The 20,311-nt window shown below is 41.9% G+C and overlaps 1 protein-coding gene and 1 long non-coding RNA gene across 3 annotated transcripts; one reads left to right on the forward strand and one right to left on the reverse strand.

The window, feature by feature from the left end:
* Window positions 1–769: 769 nt before the first annotated feature.
* LOC117766626 lies at window positions 770–1,705 on the reverse strand. Its single transcript, XR_004614728.1, has 4 exons — window positions 1,491–1,705; window positions 1,323–1,392; window positions 1,079–1,121; window positions 770–899 (listed from the first exon to the last, which is right to left on the reverse strand). It is a non-coding gene; the product is annotated as an uncharacterized LOC117766626 (long non-coding RNA).
* Window positions 1,706–1,849: 144 nt separating this feature from the next.
* LOC117766590 (serine/threonine-protein kinase/endoribonuclease IRE1-like) lies at window positions 1,850–20,157 on the forward strand. Of its 2 annotated transcripts, none has more exons than XM_034593776.1 (22): window positions 1,850–2,114; window positions 7,012–7,132; window positions 9,470–9,503; window positions 9,689–9,761; window positions 9,991–10,063; window positions 11,366–11,488; window positions 12,321–12,422; window positions 12,511–12,772; window positions 13,208–13,286; window positions 13,678–13,837; window positions 14,210–14,325; window positions 14,462–14,656; window positions 15,242–15,500; window positions 15,615–15,705; window positions 15,807–15,996; window positions 16,327–16,426; window positions 16,556–16,755; window positions 16,900–17,047; window positions 17,188–17,315; window positions 17,781–17,904; window positions 18,604–18,671; window positions 18,759–20,157. In XM_034593776.1, exons 1-22 carry the CDS (start codon window positions 2,034–2,036, stop codon window positions 19,299–19,301), a joined length of 3,270 nt encoding a protein of 1,089 aa, XP_034449667.1. In that variant the 5' UTR covers window positions 1,850–2,033; the 3' UTR covers window positions 19,302–20,157. The 2 variants fall into 2 exon arrangements, with proteins under 2 accessions (XP_034449667.1, XP_034449668.1); XM_034593777.1 differs by having other exon boundaries at window positions 1,859–2,114; window positions 19,497–20,090.
* The last annotated feature ends 154 nt before the right edge of the window (window positions 20,158–20,311 follow it).

Consider the following 20,311-nt stretch of genomic DNA (forward strand, 5'->3'; position numbering starts at 1 on the left):
TTTGGGGATTTTTATAACACTTCTGGTGATGACCTAACAATTGCATAAGTTAAATATTTGAAAATAAAGACTAATTCAAGTCTTTACATCGACAGCAATATTTCTTTGATTATGGTGTTTATGAGTTGCTGATAAAATATTCCACTCATCTCTGTAAACGTCAAAGAACATAGTCTGATTATGACATCAAGCAGATTTAACTACTGTACATGTCAATTAGCAAAATGCATTGAAACTATAAGACGCATACATGTCTACTTAATGCGACTAAGGTCAGAAAACTCCCGTCTTAATTTGATTATCAATAACTTCATGACTACTTAGGTTAAGTTGATCAGAAAATGCTGTTTACATGTCAATGTTTTATTCAGAGTATTTTCATAATCAGGTTAATGTATGAATATTGTTCATGTAAACAGTCAATTGTTATATTTATCATGGGTGATTAATGTAGACTAATTTTTATTCATTTGATCAAGATTAATTTAGCTACAGGACATAATGTCAGCATTAAGATGCTCCTTCAACTTTCTCGCTCCCTACATTAGTGTAGTTGCATGAAAAGAAGTTACTGAATTGTGTTTAGATTTTGTGCCTTGCTTAAAAAGAGAGACTTGGGAAAGTTGCCAAGAAGCTCCAGTTATGACAAGAGATGATCTCGCACTGCTCTTGGCCTTTGTGAGCGGCCAATGGAAAAGCCGCTCAGGTTCCAAAGAGTGCATAGACAAAACCACATTATCAAAACCATGTAAAGTGAGATTACACAACACAGGTTTAAAAACAATGCTTTATTCAGATATTTTTACATATCAAAAACTGATCAGGAAATGCAGACATTATAAGCCACGTTGTGTCACCTCGTCATTTACAGTGTTCTGGTCCATTTCACAGCCGGATGCCTGCAGCAGAGGAAACACTTTTAATGAGCTTGTTATTGAAATACAGTTCATTCAAATGCTGTATGCAGGTCATGTCAGATTGATAAATTGTCTTCAAGATTCAATCAGAAGTCTAACGCATCATGATCATCACACATAACCATTTTTTTTTTAAAGAGGAAATTTCAGACGACACTTACTATGTTGTTAATGCAGAGATCATTCCACAATCGTGAACAGCGTCTGCATATAAAGATAAAAATGCACGAGTGAGACAGATTTAACACACACACACACACTATGGAATGGCGTTAGTGGGATATGTCAGATTAAAATTTGACTTCATTTAAACATCAGAAGTCTAACGCAAAGAAATCATCACTCGTAACACCCAAGGAAAGAACATATTATAAAACGTTTTCCCTAATAAATAATGAACAGCACCTTAGCAGGCCTCCATCTGCAGCTCCACGTGTGGGTGTGCAATCGCCTCAATCCCAGTTCATCGCCAGCTCTGTGGAAAAACATTAAAATACATGTAAGAGGGAGAACAAACAATATTTAAAACTTTTTCTTCGTGCAATTTGAGGCTGTAGAAAACATTAGTTTTACCATGTGACTCTCCTCGGCGGTGCGGCCTTGTCTCGGTGCTCGCACACGCATGATTTTAGCGCCTCATCCAATTAAAACTAATTTCTCTTCAACCTCCTGAACCATAATAACGATTAGTCGATATAAACAGTTGGCGATTCGCATCCATATTTAAGGCAAATATTTCGAGTCGCGCAGGTCGACCCGGAGAACGCATGCTTCCAGAGGAGTGTTGCAGAAAGAAATGTCCCCCCCGGATGTGGGTTTATAGCACATCCGGTGTCAGTAGAGCCGTTTCTGATTGGCCCACAGCGGCTGTACGTCTCCCCTCCTCCACTCGTGTGGACGTCTGTCCCAAAGTCCAACCCCCTCGGTTCTCATTTCAGGAAGAAGCGGATCTCACCAACGTTGCTGCTCTGGATCAAAGCTGTTAACGCCACAGCGCCGATTAAAAAAAAAAAAAGATTTCGCAACGTCCACTCGTGAGCAGGAAAAATCCACGTTTTCTATGTAGTCGGCGGCCGTCCGGACCCACTCGTCTATCCCGGTTTGAGACCTCGAAACATGGACTGGACGGTGAGCAGCCGGGCCCTGGTGTGGTGCATCTTGTTGGCGTTGCTTTGCTGCGCTGGTCTCCCACAAAAGGTAAGAGGGCTAACCGGATAAGCTAGCTTAACCTGGGATAACGTTAGCTCGGAGTTTACCCCCTAAACCGCATTTTAACCCAACACAGGCCGGATATCTCGCTTCAGTGTTGATACCGGTCCAAGACAAACATTGTCGTTTATTCAAGTGTGTGTGTGTGTGTGTGTGTGTGTGTGTGTGTGTGTGTGTGTGTGTGTGTGTGTGTGTGTGTGTGTGTGTGTGTGTGTGTGTGTGTGTGTGTGTGTGTGTGTGTGTGTGTGTGTGTCTATCCTGCAGAGAATGGTCTTATAGGTTTAGACATGCTGGAAAGATCAGTGTGATAGGTTACTATAGAATTGTGTGTGTGTGTCTGTATGTGTATAAGTGTGTGTGTTACTCGTTTTTGTTTATCTTCTGGACCTTTTCCAGTATAAACACTTGTCCTCTCAGGACCAGGGACCTTATGGGGACCAAAGCTCAGTCCTACTGAGGCAAACGTCGTTTTTGAGGTCCTAGTTAAGGTTTGGAGTAAGATGTGAGTTGTGGTTCGGTTAAAGTTAGGGTAACACATGGACTGGTCATGGTTAAGGTTCGGGGAAGATGTGAGTTGTGGTGTAAGTTTAAGGTTAAATATAGGGTTAGGCATGAACCGGTTATGGTTGAATTTCAGGCTACAATATGAATTGGGGTTAGGTTAATGTTAGGGTTAGGCACGGTTAAGGTTTGGGTAAGATGTGAGTTGTGGTTAGGTTAAAGTTAGGGTTTCACACGAAATAGTTAAGGTTACCGTTTCGGTTGTGCTGTCCCACAATGAATCGAAGTCAATACAGTGTCCTAACAAGGATAGCTGCACAAACCTGTGTGTGAACCATATGTTTATCATTTTGTTTATCTCTGAACCATATTTACCAGGCAAGCAAATTCAAACTCTTGTTGTGAGGGCTTGGTGATATGCTGTTAATTCTAGTGCTTGTTCACCAGCAGCAGCCTTGAAAATAAACATTATTTGGGGTTCTGCGTGTTGCATGTTGCAGAGGTGGCAATCCAGGCAGCGTAACCTGATGACTGGGTTGTGTTGATAATTCACAGGGTCTTTGATATTGGGCTAAGTAATACATATATACGCTTTGAATTGACATTCTCAGGACAGCAAAAGTAGAGGCTTGATGCAGGAAAGTAGATGGTTCTTACCCGTACCTGTCATCCACACTTGGTTTACACTTTTTTAAAGCCCTCCCTTGAGTTGATTATATCTCTACCTGCCATCTGAACTTACAATCGTAACATAAATCTGGTAGTGGTGTGGCAATATTAGAAATTCATGCTCCACAGTGTTGGTGGCTGGTACAAAACAGAGCTAGCTAACTTGTTGAAACTGATCCAGGTCCCTAGAAAGGCTTGAGGCTGAGACTATTGGCTACCAAGCTACTAAACCACTTCAGCTAGGCAGCAGATTAAAGTAGCTTTATAATCCCCTATCATGTCTCAGGTTCTCCTCTTAGCCAACTAGACTGTCTATTAGAGTAGTGAGGGTGATAGGCTATCTATAGTGTGTGTGTGTGTGTGTGTGTGTGTGTGTGTGTGTGTGTGTGTGTGTGTGTGTGTGTGTGTGTGTGTGTGTGTGTGTGTGTGTGTGTGTGTGTGTGTGTGTGTGTGTGTGTGTGTGAATGAGAGAGACAAATGTAAAACGTGAACCGTCTGTGGACCCTTCATAACAACACCGATATTCATACTTTTACCTAGTTTTACATTACTATGTGTACAGTTTGTCCATTGTTGACACCACCACCTTGGTTTATCTCTTCAAATTGTTCAGGTTCAGTTTGAACTAAGATATGCTGATTTGGTTAAAAAATATGTTGTGATCTTTGACTATCTTATCACAACAGTAGATTGGCTGTGCTTTGACTGAGTGTGCCTGAGCGACGGCCAACATGTGACACTCGCCCCACTGTAAGCAAGACCACGCAGAGAGCAACTGATAGTGCCTGTGTTGACATGGAGGATTTCAAAATGTCTCTCAACTGTTTTCCGCCAAATAAAAAAAAAAAGACATCAAACAATCACAGACTCTTTGTCTGCTGAGACTGTGAAGGAAATCAAACTTCCTGAGCCCTATAATCATTTACACAACTCAAATTGCCACTTTCATGATCATCAGGGTGCATTTTGCTCACATTTCCTCATGTGCAGAAAGTTTTTTTTTTTACTTTGTAAACACGTGTTGCTGCGCTACATCCTCTAGTACAAGTAAAGAGGTGAGATAAATATTTCTTGGTATCTTATCTTGGTTCCTGTGTTGACTCTTGCTTGCTCCAGATGAGTAGATGCTGTGAGCTTGTGCCACTCTTCAGCAGGAATTTAGTTCCAGTTTGGAACCAATTAATATATTTTTGAGTTAAGATTAGGATACTTTTTTTTATGAATAATCTCTAGAAATGTGAGATTTTGTCTCTTAAAGACACTGTTGTCAGGACTTTAAGGCCTGTGTCTGTATGATTCATGTCTTTACCCTTACAATTCTCATTCCTCTGAGACAAGTGATTTTTACAGCTCAGAACTTGCCAAGACTTCTGTTTCGCCCAATTCTGCTCTCATTATGTAACTGGCTTACACAACACCAAAATAATTTTGTTTTACACACAGAATAAGGAAGTGAGAGGGAATGCCCCGATGTTCCAGTATTGTGACAAGCTTTATAACTCACCTCCTCAGTTACTCTAAGCAGCCAGACATTGTAAACTAGATGTTTCTGAAGACAAACGCTAAGCAGTATTCAGCAGTTATTGGAATATCAGTGTCCATCCAAAACAAGCAGACTAACAGATGTTCACAAAGTTATTTGCTTGCGAAACCAGAAAGCCTGACAGAGGCTATAGCGGGGCTTTCAGGGGGTGGGGGCATATTAGTTATGATTCTTTCAGTGCAGTTGTGTGATGCTCACAGCTTTGCAGGCAGCCCAGTGGGAACAGTCGCAGGTGCACAATATTGACTCAAATGCTTGTATAAGATGTGAGACTACCACAGGGGTTCTTTAGGCAAATGTGGAAAGACTCTGTCTCTTTGTGTGAAAAGTGCAGTTCATGAGATTGTCTTTGCCTCTGTTTCTGTCTGGCCAGTTACCACATGCAAGCATTTTACCAAATTTAAACTGAAGAAGACGTAGGGAGACTGAAGTGAGATTCGGAAAATACCCACCCACTCCCCTCAGATTGTCTGGTCCCAGTTAGTTATTGGTTTTGTAAGGAAACATGACCAGGAGGAAACACCCTGAGTGGTGATGTTTGTGCTCACTGTACCACATACTGAGGCTCGATTTAATAGCTCTGGCCGATTTGTTTGTGTTTGGCGTAATTGCACTTCCACCCATCTTTCTTAAATCCTGGATAAATGCTCAGAAGTGTGTGTTAGTAATTAGAAACTGGTCATCTACATTATATGTAAGGGGCTATTTACATTACCCCCTGGGGACCTGTTCAGAGGGATTAGCCAGGGGTGTTGATTAATACTGGGATGATTCAGCATGAGATCATTTCAGAGCTGATCCTAATCGTAGGCAACTGAAAGGGGCTGATGTCAGATCATAAGTTGGGTGGGAATCAGTTTGAAAAGTATATCATGGACAACTGTTAGATTTTTTGAGCTGCTTTCAGAGTCTACAACTCTTTTATATGTGAAGCTTGTGTGTTCTTGTTGCTTATCATTTTGAAGAAGAAAAGTAAATGTTGGGCTGAGGTCATCTGATTTTCTTTGGTTTGGTGGTCAGTCACAGCTCTCAGGCTCCACCACTGGAACTCTTCCTGCACGACTGGTGGTTATCAAGAGCAATGTTTTTAGAATTCCATAGTGGGTGAGTGGAGCACAGGTCAACCACATACTTGTTAATTCTGGCATAAGCCAAGTCATGAGGGCGGGTCACTTAGCTGCTGTAGTGGTTTTTGGTTCATTTGTTTTCTCTGGGTTTCTTTTGTTTGTTTTTTCCTTTGTGTGTCTCTTGCCTCCTGGTTACATGGACTATCCATGACTGTCTGTCCTACTGAACCCATCCACCCTTGTGTTCACATGTCTGCTTATCTTCCCTGTATTTCTGAGTGGGAGTGAAAGATCCTGAAAAAGACAGGTTCCCATATGGCCTGGCAGTTCACTGTTCGCCTGTGCACGGTGAAGATGCAGTGCTCTTTTCACTCAGTTAATTGCAGAATGTATCAAAAAGGCCAAACCATCACTGAAGTGAATGCTGTGTTGTAGTGTGAGTAAAGTATAGAACATGCACATGTGCTCATGGGCAGTTTGCTTGCCTACTTTGCAGCGCTGTAGCTCCAGCTGTTACTTCAAATCCTCTGACAGAGCTTGTATAGTAGCTAAGCCCCAATCAGTCACCTTGCTAGTCAGTCCCTTCTTAGTATCTTCTTCTTCCACTGTCATTGTAATGTATTGATTTGAGGTTCATTGATTCGTAAAGCAAGCCAAAGGGCCCTGCTGCTTGGGGCAGCGCACCACCCCACTCCCTTCCAGCTAAAGGTAACCATACCAGGGTGATGATAGCAGGTGTCTCTTTCCAGAATGCACTAACATTTGTCACACAAAGGATCGGCTGCAAGATGCCTCCATATCGGTGTGTGAATATTCTTAATCTTTGATCCAGATGTGTGTGTGAAGTTAAATGATGTCTGAGTGATTAGTGGTTGAAGTCATTATTCACAACCCTAATGCAGTTGCACACATTTTGACCGTACCTGTGGATTTAAGTGGGAACCATCATGCTCCCTCATGCCTGTTCACCAACCTTGATTATGTGATCGTTTTAAAGCATATGTATTTTAAATATATTGTATAAATATGTTAGTGCTGAATAGAAATATGGTTGTTTATCACCACATGCATCCTGTTTTATTTTTGTGTGTGTGTCTTTCTGTAGGGGTTCTGCAGTGCCGGCACAGTTTCCCTCCCTGAAAGCCTGCTCTTTGTGTCCACCCTGGATGGAAACCTGCATGCTGTTAACAAGAAATCAGGCTCTATCAAATGGACACTGAAAGAAGGTAAGAGGAGAGCACTAGGGTTGAGTTGTTTGTATGACTGGCTGAAGGCACAGTGTCTTATTCGGGTTACATTTGCAAAAACAAAAAGTGTCCTTGTGTGCCGCCACAGGGAAGAAAATGAGATCCCACTGCCTCTCTCCTCCACCACAGACCAAACTTAAGTGCAGGACCCCTGTTCAATGTAATTGCAGAGTCACCAATATCAACTTTTATAGTTATAAAAAATGTTGTATGTAAAAGCACAATCTGTGTACCCACAACCAAAGTATAAATCAAACAATTCAAACGTGATTCTACTTTTAATACTGCAGTTAAACATTTAATATTCTCTAATACTGTCTAGGGTTTGTTTCCACCACATTTAGTAAAGCCTTCATTTTCAATCATGTTGAGAAACCAACAGATAATCAATGGTTGTTTATTGAAATGCTAATTCCTGTCATTTATTTTGTTAAAGAATTTACCAATGAGGCCTTTCTATTTGTATTTTTAGCTGTAGGAAACATTTCCCAGGATTAAATCTTGTGTTCAAGTTCTACTTGAGGAAAATGCAGCGAGATGTTGCTGTTAGGCATGGAAACAGGTTAATTATTAACGGAGAGAGGGGCAAATATAGCCTGTAATCAAGGTCAAGGGTGGGCAAGGGTAAGCACGTTTGCTGTAGTTTCACCTGCACGTGCAGCATGTGCTGTGGTTAACATGTTAATGTACATGAGAGTAGATTTCATGAGATAAGATTGACTGAAGTGTTATCGGAAAACATATTAAGAAAAACTACTCTTGTTTCTAGAAGGTAATATCTCTAACGCAACATGACATTTGAAGACTCCTCTTTTTTTAGATGCAGTTTCTTACATTTTCCTCACTAGTACAATGCTAAAAACTACAGTAGATGAAAGCGGTTTGAGTCTACAAGTCCTGGTTGGCTGCACCTCATTCCCAAATCATTAATAATCAGAAGAGGCCGCTTCCTCCGCATCATCTGTTTTTCTGGAAGAGCTGTTGAATATAAATTTGCAGAGTTCTGCACCAGGCTTTGCACACACCTGTTGTTGTTGTGCTCTAGTCAGGAAACCATACACCTACATGATAATGGGGATGCAGAAATGTTTACCCTGGACCAAGCCGGTACAGCTCAGCCCACATGGGTGTCCTCTCTCTGTTTGCTTGTCACTCCTCGTTGGCGTTGCAAACATGTATTTGTATTTAAGCCAACCATGGTTAATGTCTTATTCTGCAACACAGAAAACCATTGTTTTGTCGCCAGCCGCTGTAATTACATCTAATGAATGCAGATGCTTCTTGAGCACAACAGTCATCCGCATTGGTAATCCTGCCCCCCCACTGCTATTTTGACCCCTTCAGGCACCTCCACACAGATCAGCACCATCTGGTCCACGCCCTGTATGTTCACACTGCAGGGAGCTGTGTGTTTGTCTTCTAGCAGTGAAGGTGTGGTCCTCACACTTTGGCTCTCCTCTTAAAGAGCCATTGTAATTGGTTTAAAGAATCACTTTGGCATTTTTTTTTTTACTTCTACGCAATGGCGGACCATTTTCCTCAAAGTATTTTCCCTCCATGCTGCTGCTTTTTGTTATTCATGCCACATGGTATGCAATTCAACTTGCAGGGACCTAAAACATGATTTGAAGAAAATAACGTATAGGATTACAATTAAAAGAATGGATCAAAGAGAAATATCTGCACTGTCCTTACTTACAACATATCAGTAATATTTTTTTTACTTATTGTCTCTGTCTCTCAGGAAAGTTTCCAATCTCTTAAAGTAGATTTCAAGCAAACCGATTGCCGTTCTCTGATGAAGTCCAGCATAGCAGTGTAGCATTAATTATTTTATACATAACCTAACATTGGGTAATGAAATCTATTAATATGGTGTCTTTCCTCAAGCACCGCTTCATCTCATCGTAGTTCAGTGAGATGTAGATTTAAAATTTCACTTTGCCTCCCCTTAGACTTTTATCTAAAATAATCACAAACTCTTTTTTTTACTCTACAAGGACGACAGTGAATTGTGCTTTCTGGAGTGACCCAGCTGCTTTCATCATCCAGCTGAATTGTCAAATATGATCTCCCTAAATAATCAATTTTTTTGTCCCCATTGATGTTACATGCTTCTTTTATGAGCAGTTTGCCAACATGACTGTTTGCCTTTTCGTGTTTGCCACAGGGGAATCAGTTTCATTTGGACTTTGTCTTCAGTGTGGATGAATGTCACCGGTGTTCATGTCATTCTCTTACACAACAGCCAATAGCCATGGTTTCCATTGTTGTCTAATATTCTTGTCTATCTTGTCTCCTTCACTCTCCTCACAGATCCAGTTCTTCAGGTCCCCACACACGTGGCTGAGTACGTATCATTGAGTTATTTTCTGCATGGGAACACTGGCATATGTCCTCATTCAGTTGGTGAATGCAAATGAATGTAGTAACCTGTTGAGCTTGTCTTGTTTCTGACTCAGACTTATTGCTCAAATACTCTCCCTTTGCTCTGCTTAAGATGTGATGCAGTTTCTTCTTTACTTTCTCCACCAGGCCGGCGTTTCTGCCTGACCCAAATGATGGCAGCCTGTACTCCCTGGGAGGGAAGAACAGCGAAGGCCTCACAGTAAGAGGAAATAAATTAATCACTGATTCTGATCTCCCCTCTTGAGCAAGAAACACTCTTCAGTTCCCTTTTCTATAGTAAAACACCACATGTGTCAGGCTGAAAATAATGCACCCTCATTCTGAAGTTGTAGCTGTGGGGGGCGCATTCAGGATGTTCCCCATATCTACGTTATTACGACATACGCAGTGTTGTGGCTAGCTAACGTGGATTCATGTCTCCCAAACAGAAATTGCCGTTCACTATCCCTGAGTTGGTCCAAGCTTCTCCCTGTCGCAGTTCTGATGGCGTCCTTTACACTGGTATGGCTGCCTCTCAAATAGAAATGATGCCTTTTGACAACATGTGGTTCTGTATGCTGCACGCTCCTTGCCTACTGAGCACTGGCATTTTGAACCATTTGATTGTGAGACTGAAATTAATTGCGGCCATGAATTTCCTTATCCACAAACGTGTGTAGTCCATGTCCCAGTGCGTCTCCTCACATGAATGAGGCTGGTGTTATCTGGCTTTGACAGAATACGTTGCGGTACCTTTCTCTTCCACTCAACCTCCGACCACAGCCTGTGCTCTTTTGAATTTACAACAGCTAGCGGAGGATAGTGGGTGACATTTGCCTCCCTACTGTCGTGATCGGTGAAGCTTTTGTTTTATTCAACTGACACTGCTGCCAGGATAAAAAATGATTGGCGAAGCAAAGGTCTGAAAAGGCTACAGGTTGTGATGGTCGCTCTTTAAACCTCAGTTTGAGGAAATGCTTAGGCCAAATCTTACTCCTCAGAGAATCCCACAGTTATTAAAATGTTTGAATCGAAGAGGTTGCTTCCCTATTTATGGTTTTTATGTTAATCTGTAATAGTTATGTATGATTAGTGTATGATTGCCGCTCCCTGGATTGACAGTTGAGATGACAAAAGAGGACGTGGGATGATCGTTTAACGATAGAATGGTAACACCCATCACTGTGAAGGTTAAATGGCTGCATGTTATTCTGCTTGGCTGGGCTTGTACATTGTGCTCCCATTTGGTCAGTTTGACAGTTTCCTGAAAATAGCCACATCAGTTTTCTTTAGATAGGTTTAAATCAGAAATGTTTTTGGTGTGATTAGACCTCAGATAAAACACCACAAATATCTCTCTCCCAGGGCAGACATGCATGCAGTGGGTGTCAGTTTTCAGAGTAGATAAAGGTAGCAGCAGCTAACCCAGAATTATACTGTCAAATAAAGTAGGCCCGAGCTAAATGGCAACAAATTAAAAAGTTGAATATCAGTTTATTGATAATTATCCTGATAAATATCACATTATTATTTAAATTACAAGTTTAAAGACTGACTCCTGAGTCAGTTTACTAGTTTTTAAACTCTTCTAAACAGAGATGGACAGAAAACATTTCACTAATCTGAGGTTTATCAATTATTATACATCCTGTGTTTTTGTACCTCATATAAACATTATATTGATAAATTTGACTTTTTATACTTTTTTCTATTGATGAAAATAATTGTACTAATGTACTTGTGCTTTTGCCAGGAACAATATGAATGCTGTAATTGTAAGGGTGGATAATTTTTCTGTGTGCTTGTCTATGTGATCATAAACAGGTAAGAAGCAAGACTTGTGGTATGTGGTGGACCTGTTGACTGGTGAGAAACAACAGACCCTGACTTCATCCTTTGCTGAGATGCTGTGTCCCTCTTCATCCCTTCTTTATCTGGGACGCACAGGTAAAAACTGACTTTATTTCAACCCAATCAGCTATTGACTTGATTTGGCTAATCAACACGCCTATTTATCTTTCATGCTCTAACTCCAGATTGCAAACACTGACACCTCTAAGCAGGTATACCCAGTTTTTTTTTTTAACATGGGTAAACCTGCCGAAAAGGCGATTTACTCTTCTCCCATTGCCAGTAGAGGAGTTTGCCTTTTTGTTTTTCCCCTGGTGAGTCATGTTTGACGTCATGAAGGTGCCGGAATATGAGAAGTTCTCTGTCCTTGCTGTTCCAGGGTGTTTCCTAGAAAAACGATAAGCACACAAACATTTATGGCTATTTACGCGCCAACACGCATATGTTCAATGCGCGCCATAATGTTGAGTAGACAAAGTGCTGCCTCAGCATCTAGACTGCTAAAATATAGAAGAACAAATAAGTCTTCTTCAGAGTAGTTTCACCTGGAAGTGAATGCTGATTGTTTCCATTCCCATTGCAGACAAAAGCCAAATGTTAGTGTGTTTTTTGATCAGTGGAAAAGGGGCTTTATTTACAACCAACCCCCCAATTTGCTCCTGCATTGCTTAACATCTGAGAATGATGGGACAGTAATTGCAGCCTTGCAAACTGAATACTTACACCACATATGCAGGATTGTGTTTCACAGTTGCTCCACATATCTTATTCTGTGAATCCCTATCTGAGCAAAAGTAAATTAACAGCACTTTGCATTTCCACCCAGAAATGGATACTCGGAGCCGGGCTTTTGAATGTGTTACATAAGGAAAGAAGTAGAAATGTTGTTCCCGTGTCGATAAATCTCTGTTGTTCATCTGCTTGTTAGAGTATACCATCACCATGTATGACACTAAGAGTAGAGAGCTGCGCTGGAATGCCACCTATTCAGACTATGCCTCCACCCTTCCTGATGATGACACTAAATACAGTAAGACCCTCAGACACTCTGCCACATCTGTAGCTGTAGTTTCCGTCAGACGGTGCCAATCACATGTCCACTCTTTGGCTCCCCACAGAGATGGCTCATTTTGTGTCCAACGGCGATGGCCTTGTGGTGACCGTGGACAGTGAATCTGGAGACGTTCAGTGGGTTCAGAACTACAACTCTCCAGTGGTGGCCATGTACATCTGGCAGCGCGAGGGCCTCCGCAAAGTTCCCCACACTAACGTGGCCGTGGAAACCCTGCGTTACCTCACTTTCATGTCAGGAGAGGTCGGCCGCATTACGCAGTGGAAATACCCATTTCCCAAAGAGAAGAAGCCAAAGAATAAGTTCATGTAAGCAGACTGAGTGTAATGACTGACTAAGGTCCGTCTATGTGGGCTTTTATTTTTATGATTGTTATGACTTTTTTCATTTGTATTTTACTTTATAAGATATCAGCTAAAACAATAATTGTTTTGTACTTTTGTAGAACTTTTTTCAATCCTAGATTCACACTGCAGCACTGTATTCTTCTTATATATTGTGTTCACACCTGCTTCTGCTGAAAATGACACAGGACTTTCAGTGGTTGATTCACTGTGAAGATTTGATCTATTTAGGGAAGTGACAAGGAACTCGAAAACTCTTGCGAATTTCGAATTGGTAATGGTGAATGTACTCACTGTTCTCGCGATTGTATTAATAGAAGTATCACTCATGTATTATCACGAAGAAGGTACTTTTGCACTAATGTTACCAATTGTTGGACTGTGTTTGTTCTCTTCAAGGGCCACTTTGTATGTGGGTAAATACTCTACCAGTCTGTACGCCTCTCCCTCCCTGGTGCATGATGGAGTCACTGTGGTGGTGAGTGACAGTTGCATGTGTATTTTCATTTAAGCAAGAGTGGTTCATTTACATTGAGACATGAAGATGAAACATAATAAACAAACAAATATGTTTGAGTTTAGTAACTTTCCTTTGTAATTTATCTCCTTTTTACAATGTTTGGTAATTACTCTTCACTTTTGGTGAGTGGTTTCTAGGTATGCCAGTGAGTTTGTATGCGTACATCCTGTTTCATTTGTGTCATAGCTTGCCCCGGCTCAAGTCAACCTGGTCACAAGCCTTTTTTCCCTGGAATAGTAGTTTACCGCTCTTAAAGAATACCATTGCCTTTTCTTTCTTATTTAGAGACATCTGGTAGGAAAATCATCTGAGCTCCTAAAAGGTTTTGTGTGTGTGTGTGTATCCACAGCCTCGTGGCAGCACCTTTCCCATGCTGGAGGGTCCTAATAGCAAGGAAACTGAAGAGGACAAGGAGTGTGTCATCACACCCAGCACCAGTGTCAAGTTCAAACCTGCGCTTCGGGAGCAAAACCGCATCAACTTCATGAGGAACTACCTGCTCCTAATAGGTATTAGAATAGTCGATACTGTAAAGATGTAAATAACAGGTCGTCTAATTGTCGTGTAGCTTCACTGTCAATCTTACCTGTTATACTGAAGACCGGACTTTCACTACCATCACCCAGAAAGTCTTAAGCTTCACTTTAGCAATTTATTTGGAAATATTATATATAAAGAAAAACCTGCTAAATGGTAATTACTGTGTGTTTAAAACTTCTCATTACTATTCATTGCATGTTGAAGTTTTGGCTGATGATTGCTCTGTTGCACTTTGATTGTTACACTGAGACTGCCCTCTGCTGGTTGCTGTGTATAACAACAAAGGTTTTTGGGTCAGACAAAGGCCCATGATTCAGCTGCTCCTGATGATTGCATTTCAGGTCATCATGAGACGCCCCCTGAAGCTCACACCAAGATCCTGGAGAAGTTCCCCGACAGCTTCCCTCGCAATCAAGGCAACGTCATCCCACCCACCACTGACAAGAAAGTAGAGGAGGTCTGTGTCAGAGTGTGATACTTGAGATATTTGGCTAGATGTTTTTACAGATAAAACCAAGCATGTGCAGGTTTTCTCAATCTTTTCCTCCTTGTCCTCACTTCTGCCACCCCCCCTCCCTTCCACCATGTTGTAGAAGGTGAATGATAGTGGTATGGATGACGGTCCCCCTTCTCCTCTGCCTGAAACATCAATCCAAGAACCTGGGGCTGGTGGTCGCACCGTGCGTCCAGAAGCTCCCATGGACTCTATGCTCAAAGACATGGCCACAATCATCTTCTCCACCTTCCTACTGGCTGGATGGGTGGCCTTTGTGATCACCTACCCTCAAGTAAGTTCGACATCACCACCTAGTGGACTGTTGCATAGCTGCCACCACTGAAAGTAGATGGATGTAAACTGTCATTTTAGGAAATATGTTATATCCTTCCAAAGGGTCACATAATGAATCTGGGGGTGGTGAGATGATTGATGGGATGAAGGGGGGGGTGGGGAATTAAAGTTTTACTTCGTTAATTTGTTTTCATATTTGTCTTATCTCTGATCTTTATCAGAGTTAAGGCCCCACACATATTTTTAGTGGAGAAAACTGTTTAGTGAAACTAATAACTCTATAACATCTGAAACCTGACAAGGGTCCCCAACGTACAATATTTTCCTGCGAGATGTTGTGGGAGTAGAAGTATTATGTAGGATCAAATAGAAAAAGTACCTTAAATTGTACTTAAGTACTGTACTGGGGTGATAGAAAATACAATAGTTTGTGGTCACCAATAAGTCCTGAAGTAGCTCCAGTGTTCATTACCAGTATTACACATGTCAAATGTCTCGGTGGACCAAATAAAATACCAACAACTTCACACACACCTAGTTTTGTTATTTTAGAATTAGACACTGTTCTTTTCTCTCGCCACAGAGTGTTAACAAGCAGCAGCAGCTGCAGCACCAGGAGTTCCAGAGACAGATGGAGGAAAGGTTGGACCTGCTCCAGAGACAGCAGCCATTTCCCCCTGCAGACGTGGGATTGGCCCCAGACAGCGACTACCTGGAGGTGGCCCGCACTCGCTCCGAATGCTCAGACCACAGCAGCCCCAACGTCACCCCCCGCGCCTCCAACCACTCCAATCTGTCTGTGTCTGAGTTGGGCAGTTCGGCCAATGAGCATGAAGATGGAGGTAAAATTTGAGAGGGATTAAAATTGCATTCCCACTGGTTGTGTCTATTCTAAATTCATAATATAATAAAAACTGTTTCAAACCAGTTCTCACTGTTTTAAATGTATCTTGCAGAGGAAGACTCAAATATTGTCCGAGTGGGCAACATAACTTTTCATCCCAAAGAGGTCTTGGGTCATGGTGCTGAAGGTACCATCGTATACAAGTAAGTCTGAACAACTCATCAATAGTTATTCAAAACTTTTGGTAAATTTGTTAAACACTGAAGAACATTACAATGTTGTATTTCCATTCTTTCTCCACAAGGGGTCAGTTTGACAACCGTCCAGTGGCAGTGAAGAGAATTCTCCCAGAGTGCTTCAGCTTTGCAGACAGAGAGGTTCAGCTGCTGAGGGAGTCGGACGAGCACCCAAATGTCATTCGCTACTTCTGCACCGAGAGGGACCGTCAGTTCCAGTACATCGCCATAGAGCTGTGTGCTGCTTCGCTTCAGGAGGTAATGAATGGCTTTTTGAATCAATCACTAAGTAGATCACCTCAGTATTTCTTTGGAAGTAATTGTGTGTTTTTCTGCAAAATTCAAGTATTTTGGTTTTAGCAGCTTTATTTCAGTTAATGTTTTCATAATGATGCACTACCTTTTCTGTGTCATTAGCACACAGGTGTATTGTAAGTGGGGGGGGGGGGGGGTAGCCACAACTATTTGTCTTTTGTCAATGTCATTATTCACAGAGCATTAATAAATAAAATAAAACACCTTCCATGCTAAATTTAATTAAATAAATCTCGTGTTTTAACTTCCTGATTGTCGTCTTTATCTTTCTAGTATGTGGAGAGGAATGATTTTGACCGTCATGGACTAGAGCCAGTCGTGCTGCTTCAGCAGACCATGTCAGGACTGGCACATCTGCACTCTCTCAACATAGGTATCCATCTGTGAATATGAACTGACTTTCACATTCTCATTATTATTGGGTTATATATAACCAAACTATAAATACACCACTGACGTAGCTGACACCATGTGTTTTACTCCTCTCACGTTCATCCTTCAGTCCACCGAGACCTGAAACCACACAACATCCTGGTGTCCATGCCCAACGCCCATGGTCGGGTCCGGGCCATGATTTCAGACTTCGGCTTGTGTAAGAAGCTCGCAGTGGGCCGCCACAGTTTCAGTAGACGGTCTGGGGTGCCAGGCACTGAGGGCTGGATCGCTCCTGAGGTTCTCAGTGAGGACTGCAAAGACAACCCGGTGAGTCATGGTCAGGGTCTGACAATCATTTGCCCGGGGATAGTAAACGTTTATGCCGGGGAGGTTGATTGACCAGACACCGGCCCAGAGTCATTTTGTTCAGCTTCATCACATGCAACTCTTCCTTTTTACTTTCCCTCACAGACGTGCGCTGTTGATATCTTCTCTGCTGGTTGTGTGTTTTACTACGTGGTGTCTCTGGGAAGCCACCCTTTTGGCAAGTCTCTGCAGAGGCAAGCAAACATTCTGCTCGGCACCTACAGCCTCGATCATCTACAGACTGACAAACACGGTGAGGATCGAACTTCTGGTTTTGTTGTCTCTGATGAATTCCAGATTAGTATAACAATAGGGTAGCGTGCATGTGTTTGGTACAAATTTTGGGATTCTTATTTGGTGACTAAAATATATGATTGTTTGTATGACTTACAGGGGACATTGTAGCCAGAGATCTAATAGAGCAGATGTTGAGCATGGAGCCCCACCGGAGGCCCTCAGCTGAGAGCGTTCTCAAGCATCCTTTCTTCTGGATCCTGGAGAAGGAGCTGCAGTTCTTCCAGGTCACTTTTTTTGAACTCCTCTGCCAGTTTCACTGCTTAATCACATTTTTAAGGCTGCCCCCAGATGTGGTATAAACTTCTGCTCTCACAAATCACATCTTGTACTTCTTCAAACTTGTTTTAATCCACATTTTTCATTTATAAACTTCACCACAAATCCAGCCTGTTTTAATTAAATCTGGAGAGTGATGCCAGACTGTCTTTATCGTACTGTGTAAATAGCTCATTCTTCACAAGCCAACAATTCCAAATGATTGCAGGATGTGTAAAAATCATCCTCTTTACAGCCAAATATGAACCTGGTGAACTTCTTCAATTTACAAGCATGTTGCTGAAGGTGTAAACCTTCAGTTATAGAAATGTGAACCATTTTCTTCTAAATTAGAGACTTCCTGTATAATAACAGCTTTTGTCTGCCATAGTCGTTGAAACTCACACACTTTCTTTCTTTGTGGTTGCTCGCAGGATGTAAGTGACAGAATAGAAAAGGAGCTGCTGGACGGACCAATCGTGAGACAGCTGGAGAGAGGGGGGAGAGCTGTTGTCAAGGGTGACTGGAGAGAGCACATCACAGTGCCTCTGCAGACAGGTATGACACTGGCTGAAAGTGAAACATGTCAAATACAAGCACCAGGAGCCACATGGTGGAAAGTAGTCCTGTTTGTTGCCTTGCATGAAACTTGGGTTTAAAGTAATGCACTGCACAAATTTACATTATTATTATAGAGGTAGTTGGAGGAATACTTAGCTACAAGCCTGATGTACATTTGTAAGAGCACTGAATCATGCCACTAGTACATAAGTGTGTGTTGGTGATCCGACTGCATTGCCACACACCCAGTGTCACCACCCTATGATATTTTCTTTTACTACTTATCTCTGAACTTTGCACTTTGTTTTATTGATGAATAAAACCAACAGCACAGATAGTCATGGTTAGCATTTTTGTTTTGAAGGTACAAGTTGATAAATGTGAGCTTATGATGTTATATAGTCGTATATATGATAACTACATAGTATTAAGGTATTCTCCAACATTTACAAAATACCTTTATTAATACTAGCTAATTGTTTTATACTTCACACATTTTTATTGTCGACCATTTGAAGTATCACAGACATCAGATGTTATCTGGATTAAACACAAAACCAACACATCTCACCTTTCTGTTCTTACAATTCCAAAATTTCACTGATCAGTCAGTTTGACTTCTTCAGGTAAATGAAGAATAAAAACACAGCTGGGTCATATCAGCGTTTCCTGATTTCCTTTCTCTTTCCCTGGCAGATCTGCGTAAATTTCGCTCTTATAAGGGTGGGTCGGTCAGAGACCTGTTGCGTGCAATGAGAAACAAGGTAAGTGTGTATTCTCGTAGCTACTATTTGGTGCTAAAATGAAACTGTTTTCTACCTTCCGATTTAATGTGTTACCTTCCTCGACAGAAACACCATTACCGAGAGTTGCCTGCTGAGGTACAGGAGACTTTGGGCTCTATACCAGATGACTTTGTCTCCTACTTCACCTCCCGCTTCCCCCACCTGCTGATGCACACCTACCTGGCCATGTGGACCTGTGCGCCTGAGAGGCCGTTCCTGCCTTACTACTCTACTGCAGTGCAGCCTGCAAAAACACAGGCCCAGCACACACACCAAGGGCCACAAAGACAAAATGAGCAAAGCGCTCAACACCTGCCAACACACACATCACCAACCGTGTCACAGCCCCTGGAACCTGCACATTCATCCCAGCCAGTGCAGGTCTGTCACGTAACGCCGGCTGAATCCGTACCCTCCACCTCACCGGAGGAGCCTGTATCTTCACATTTGCCAGTTCAAACTGTGAGGCCAGAAGCGTCCGCACCATCAACTGACTGGCACAGTCAAACAGTGAACTCCACATTTGCCCCAGAGATGCAAAGAGAATCCATTCAGTCTGAAATGCACACACTGCCAAATCCTCCTACACTGGACAATGATCCAGTGTGAACTGGAGTCACTCGGACCCAGCACAGACAGGAGCATTGCCTTTTATAGAGTGGACAAATCGTGGGGCGTAGTTTCTGAGCTTTGAGCGGGTGAGGACCAGGCCTGCAGTGCCTGGGATCCACTGCCAGGAGCAGCAGCTGCACCTCTCTGGTTTAAGTGCCTTCTGCTCACCGGGGTCAAAATGTTCCCCAACAGAACCGTCCATAAGTCTGCCTCTGCCCAGACGAAGTCAGACACCCAGGAGGGTGTGGGTGGACAATTTCTTGTACCTGGACTGAGCAAAAACATGCCGGGGTATTGTTGAACATGTGGGTAATTTTATTGTGCAATGTTGTATTTCTGAGTGAGCCTGGTCACTGCACAGTGGCTATATGTATATTTTTGTATAGACTGATTCAAAACTTGAATCATCGATGATAAATCATTTATTGTGGCCGATGTGCCTTGTTTTTTTTGGTTTGTTTTTTTAACATCACTGTGCTATATGGGTACAGATCTTTAAAAATTGAATATGCTAAATGTGCTTAATTCCACTTAATGCTGCTAGACCGCTTCTCTTTTGTCAATTAAGACTTTTGTGCTGACTCATTGAGAGTCCAGTAAGCGTGGACTGTTCCAAAGGGTGTTCAGGGCGTTGTCTGAATACAGTAGGTGATTTTATCTTCATGTGATTATGTAATCAAATGAGTTTAGGGGTCAGGCTGCAGAAAGCTTGTGTATGATTACTTCTCAAAGGGTCTCAAAGTGAAGTTGATGACATGCATATTAAATTCTATTTTTTTATACTAAGACTGTGTTTTCACGTTGATTTTGATGCATTTTAAAATGGGAATGAGGAAATAAAACAAATAAAATCAGAAATTATTATTTTTCCTCAGTTATGTTAAACCTATTTTTATTAGTAATGTACCAATAAATGCTCCGCACACCTCCAGCTGACCAGAGATGGTTCGGTCCAGATTTTCAATTTCCACAGAAACGAAACTAGGAGCTGCCTGAAAAATCCACCC

Source organism: Hippoglossus hippoglossus, chromosome 8, assembly GCF_009819705.1.
Source record: "Hippoglossus hippoglossus isolate fHipHip1 chromosome 8, fHipHip1.pri, whole genome shotgun sequence".
NCBI classification, from domain to species: domain Eukaryota; kingdom Metazoa; phylum Chordata; class Actinopteri; order Pleuronectiformes; family Pleuronectidae; genus Hippoglossus; species Hippoglossus hippoglossus.

Excerpts from the sequence above, each read along its gene's own strand:
- LOC117766590 (XM_034593776.1), top strand. The coding sequence starts at position 2,034 with ATGGACTGGACGGTGAGCAGCCGGGCCCTGGTGTGGTGCATCTTGTTG. Across the intron at positions 11,489-12,320 it reads TCTTTATCTGGGACGCACAG|AGTATACCATCACCATGTAT; the intron begins GTAAAAACTGAC and ends TCTGCTTGTTAG. Across the intron at positions 14,657-15,241 it reads TTGTGATCACCTACCCTCAA|AGTGTTAACAAGCAGCAGCA; the intron begins GTAAGTTCGACA and ends CTCTCGCCACAG.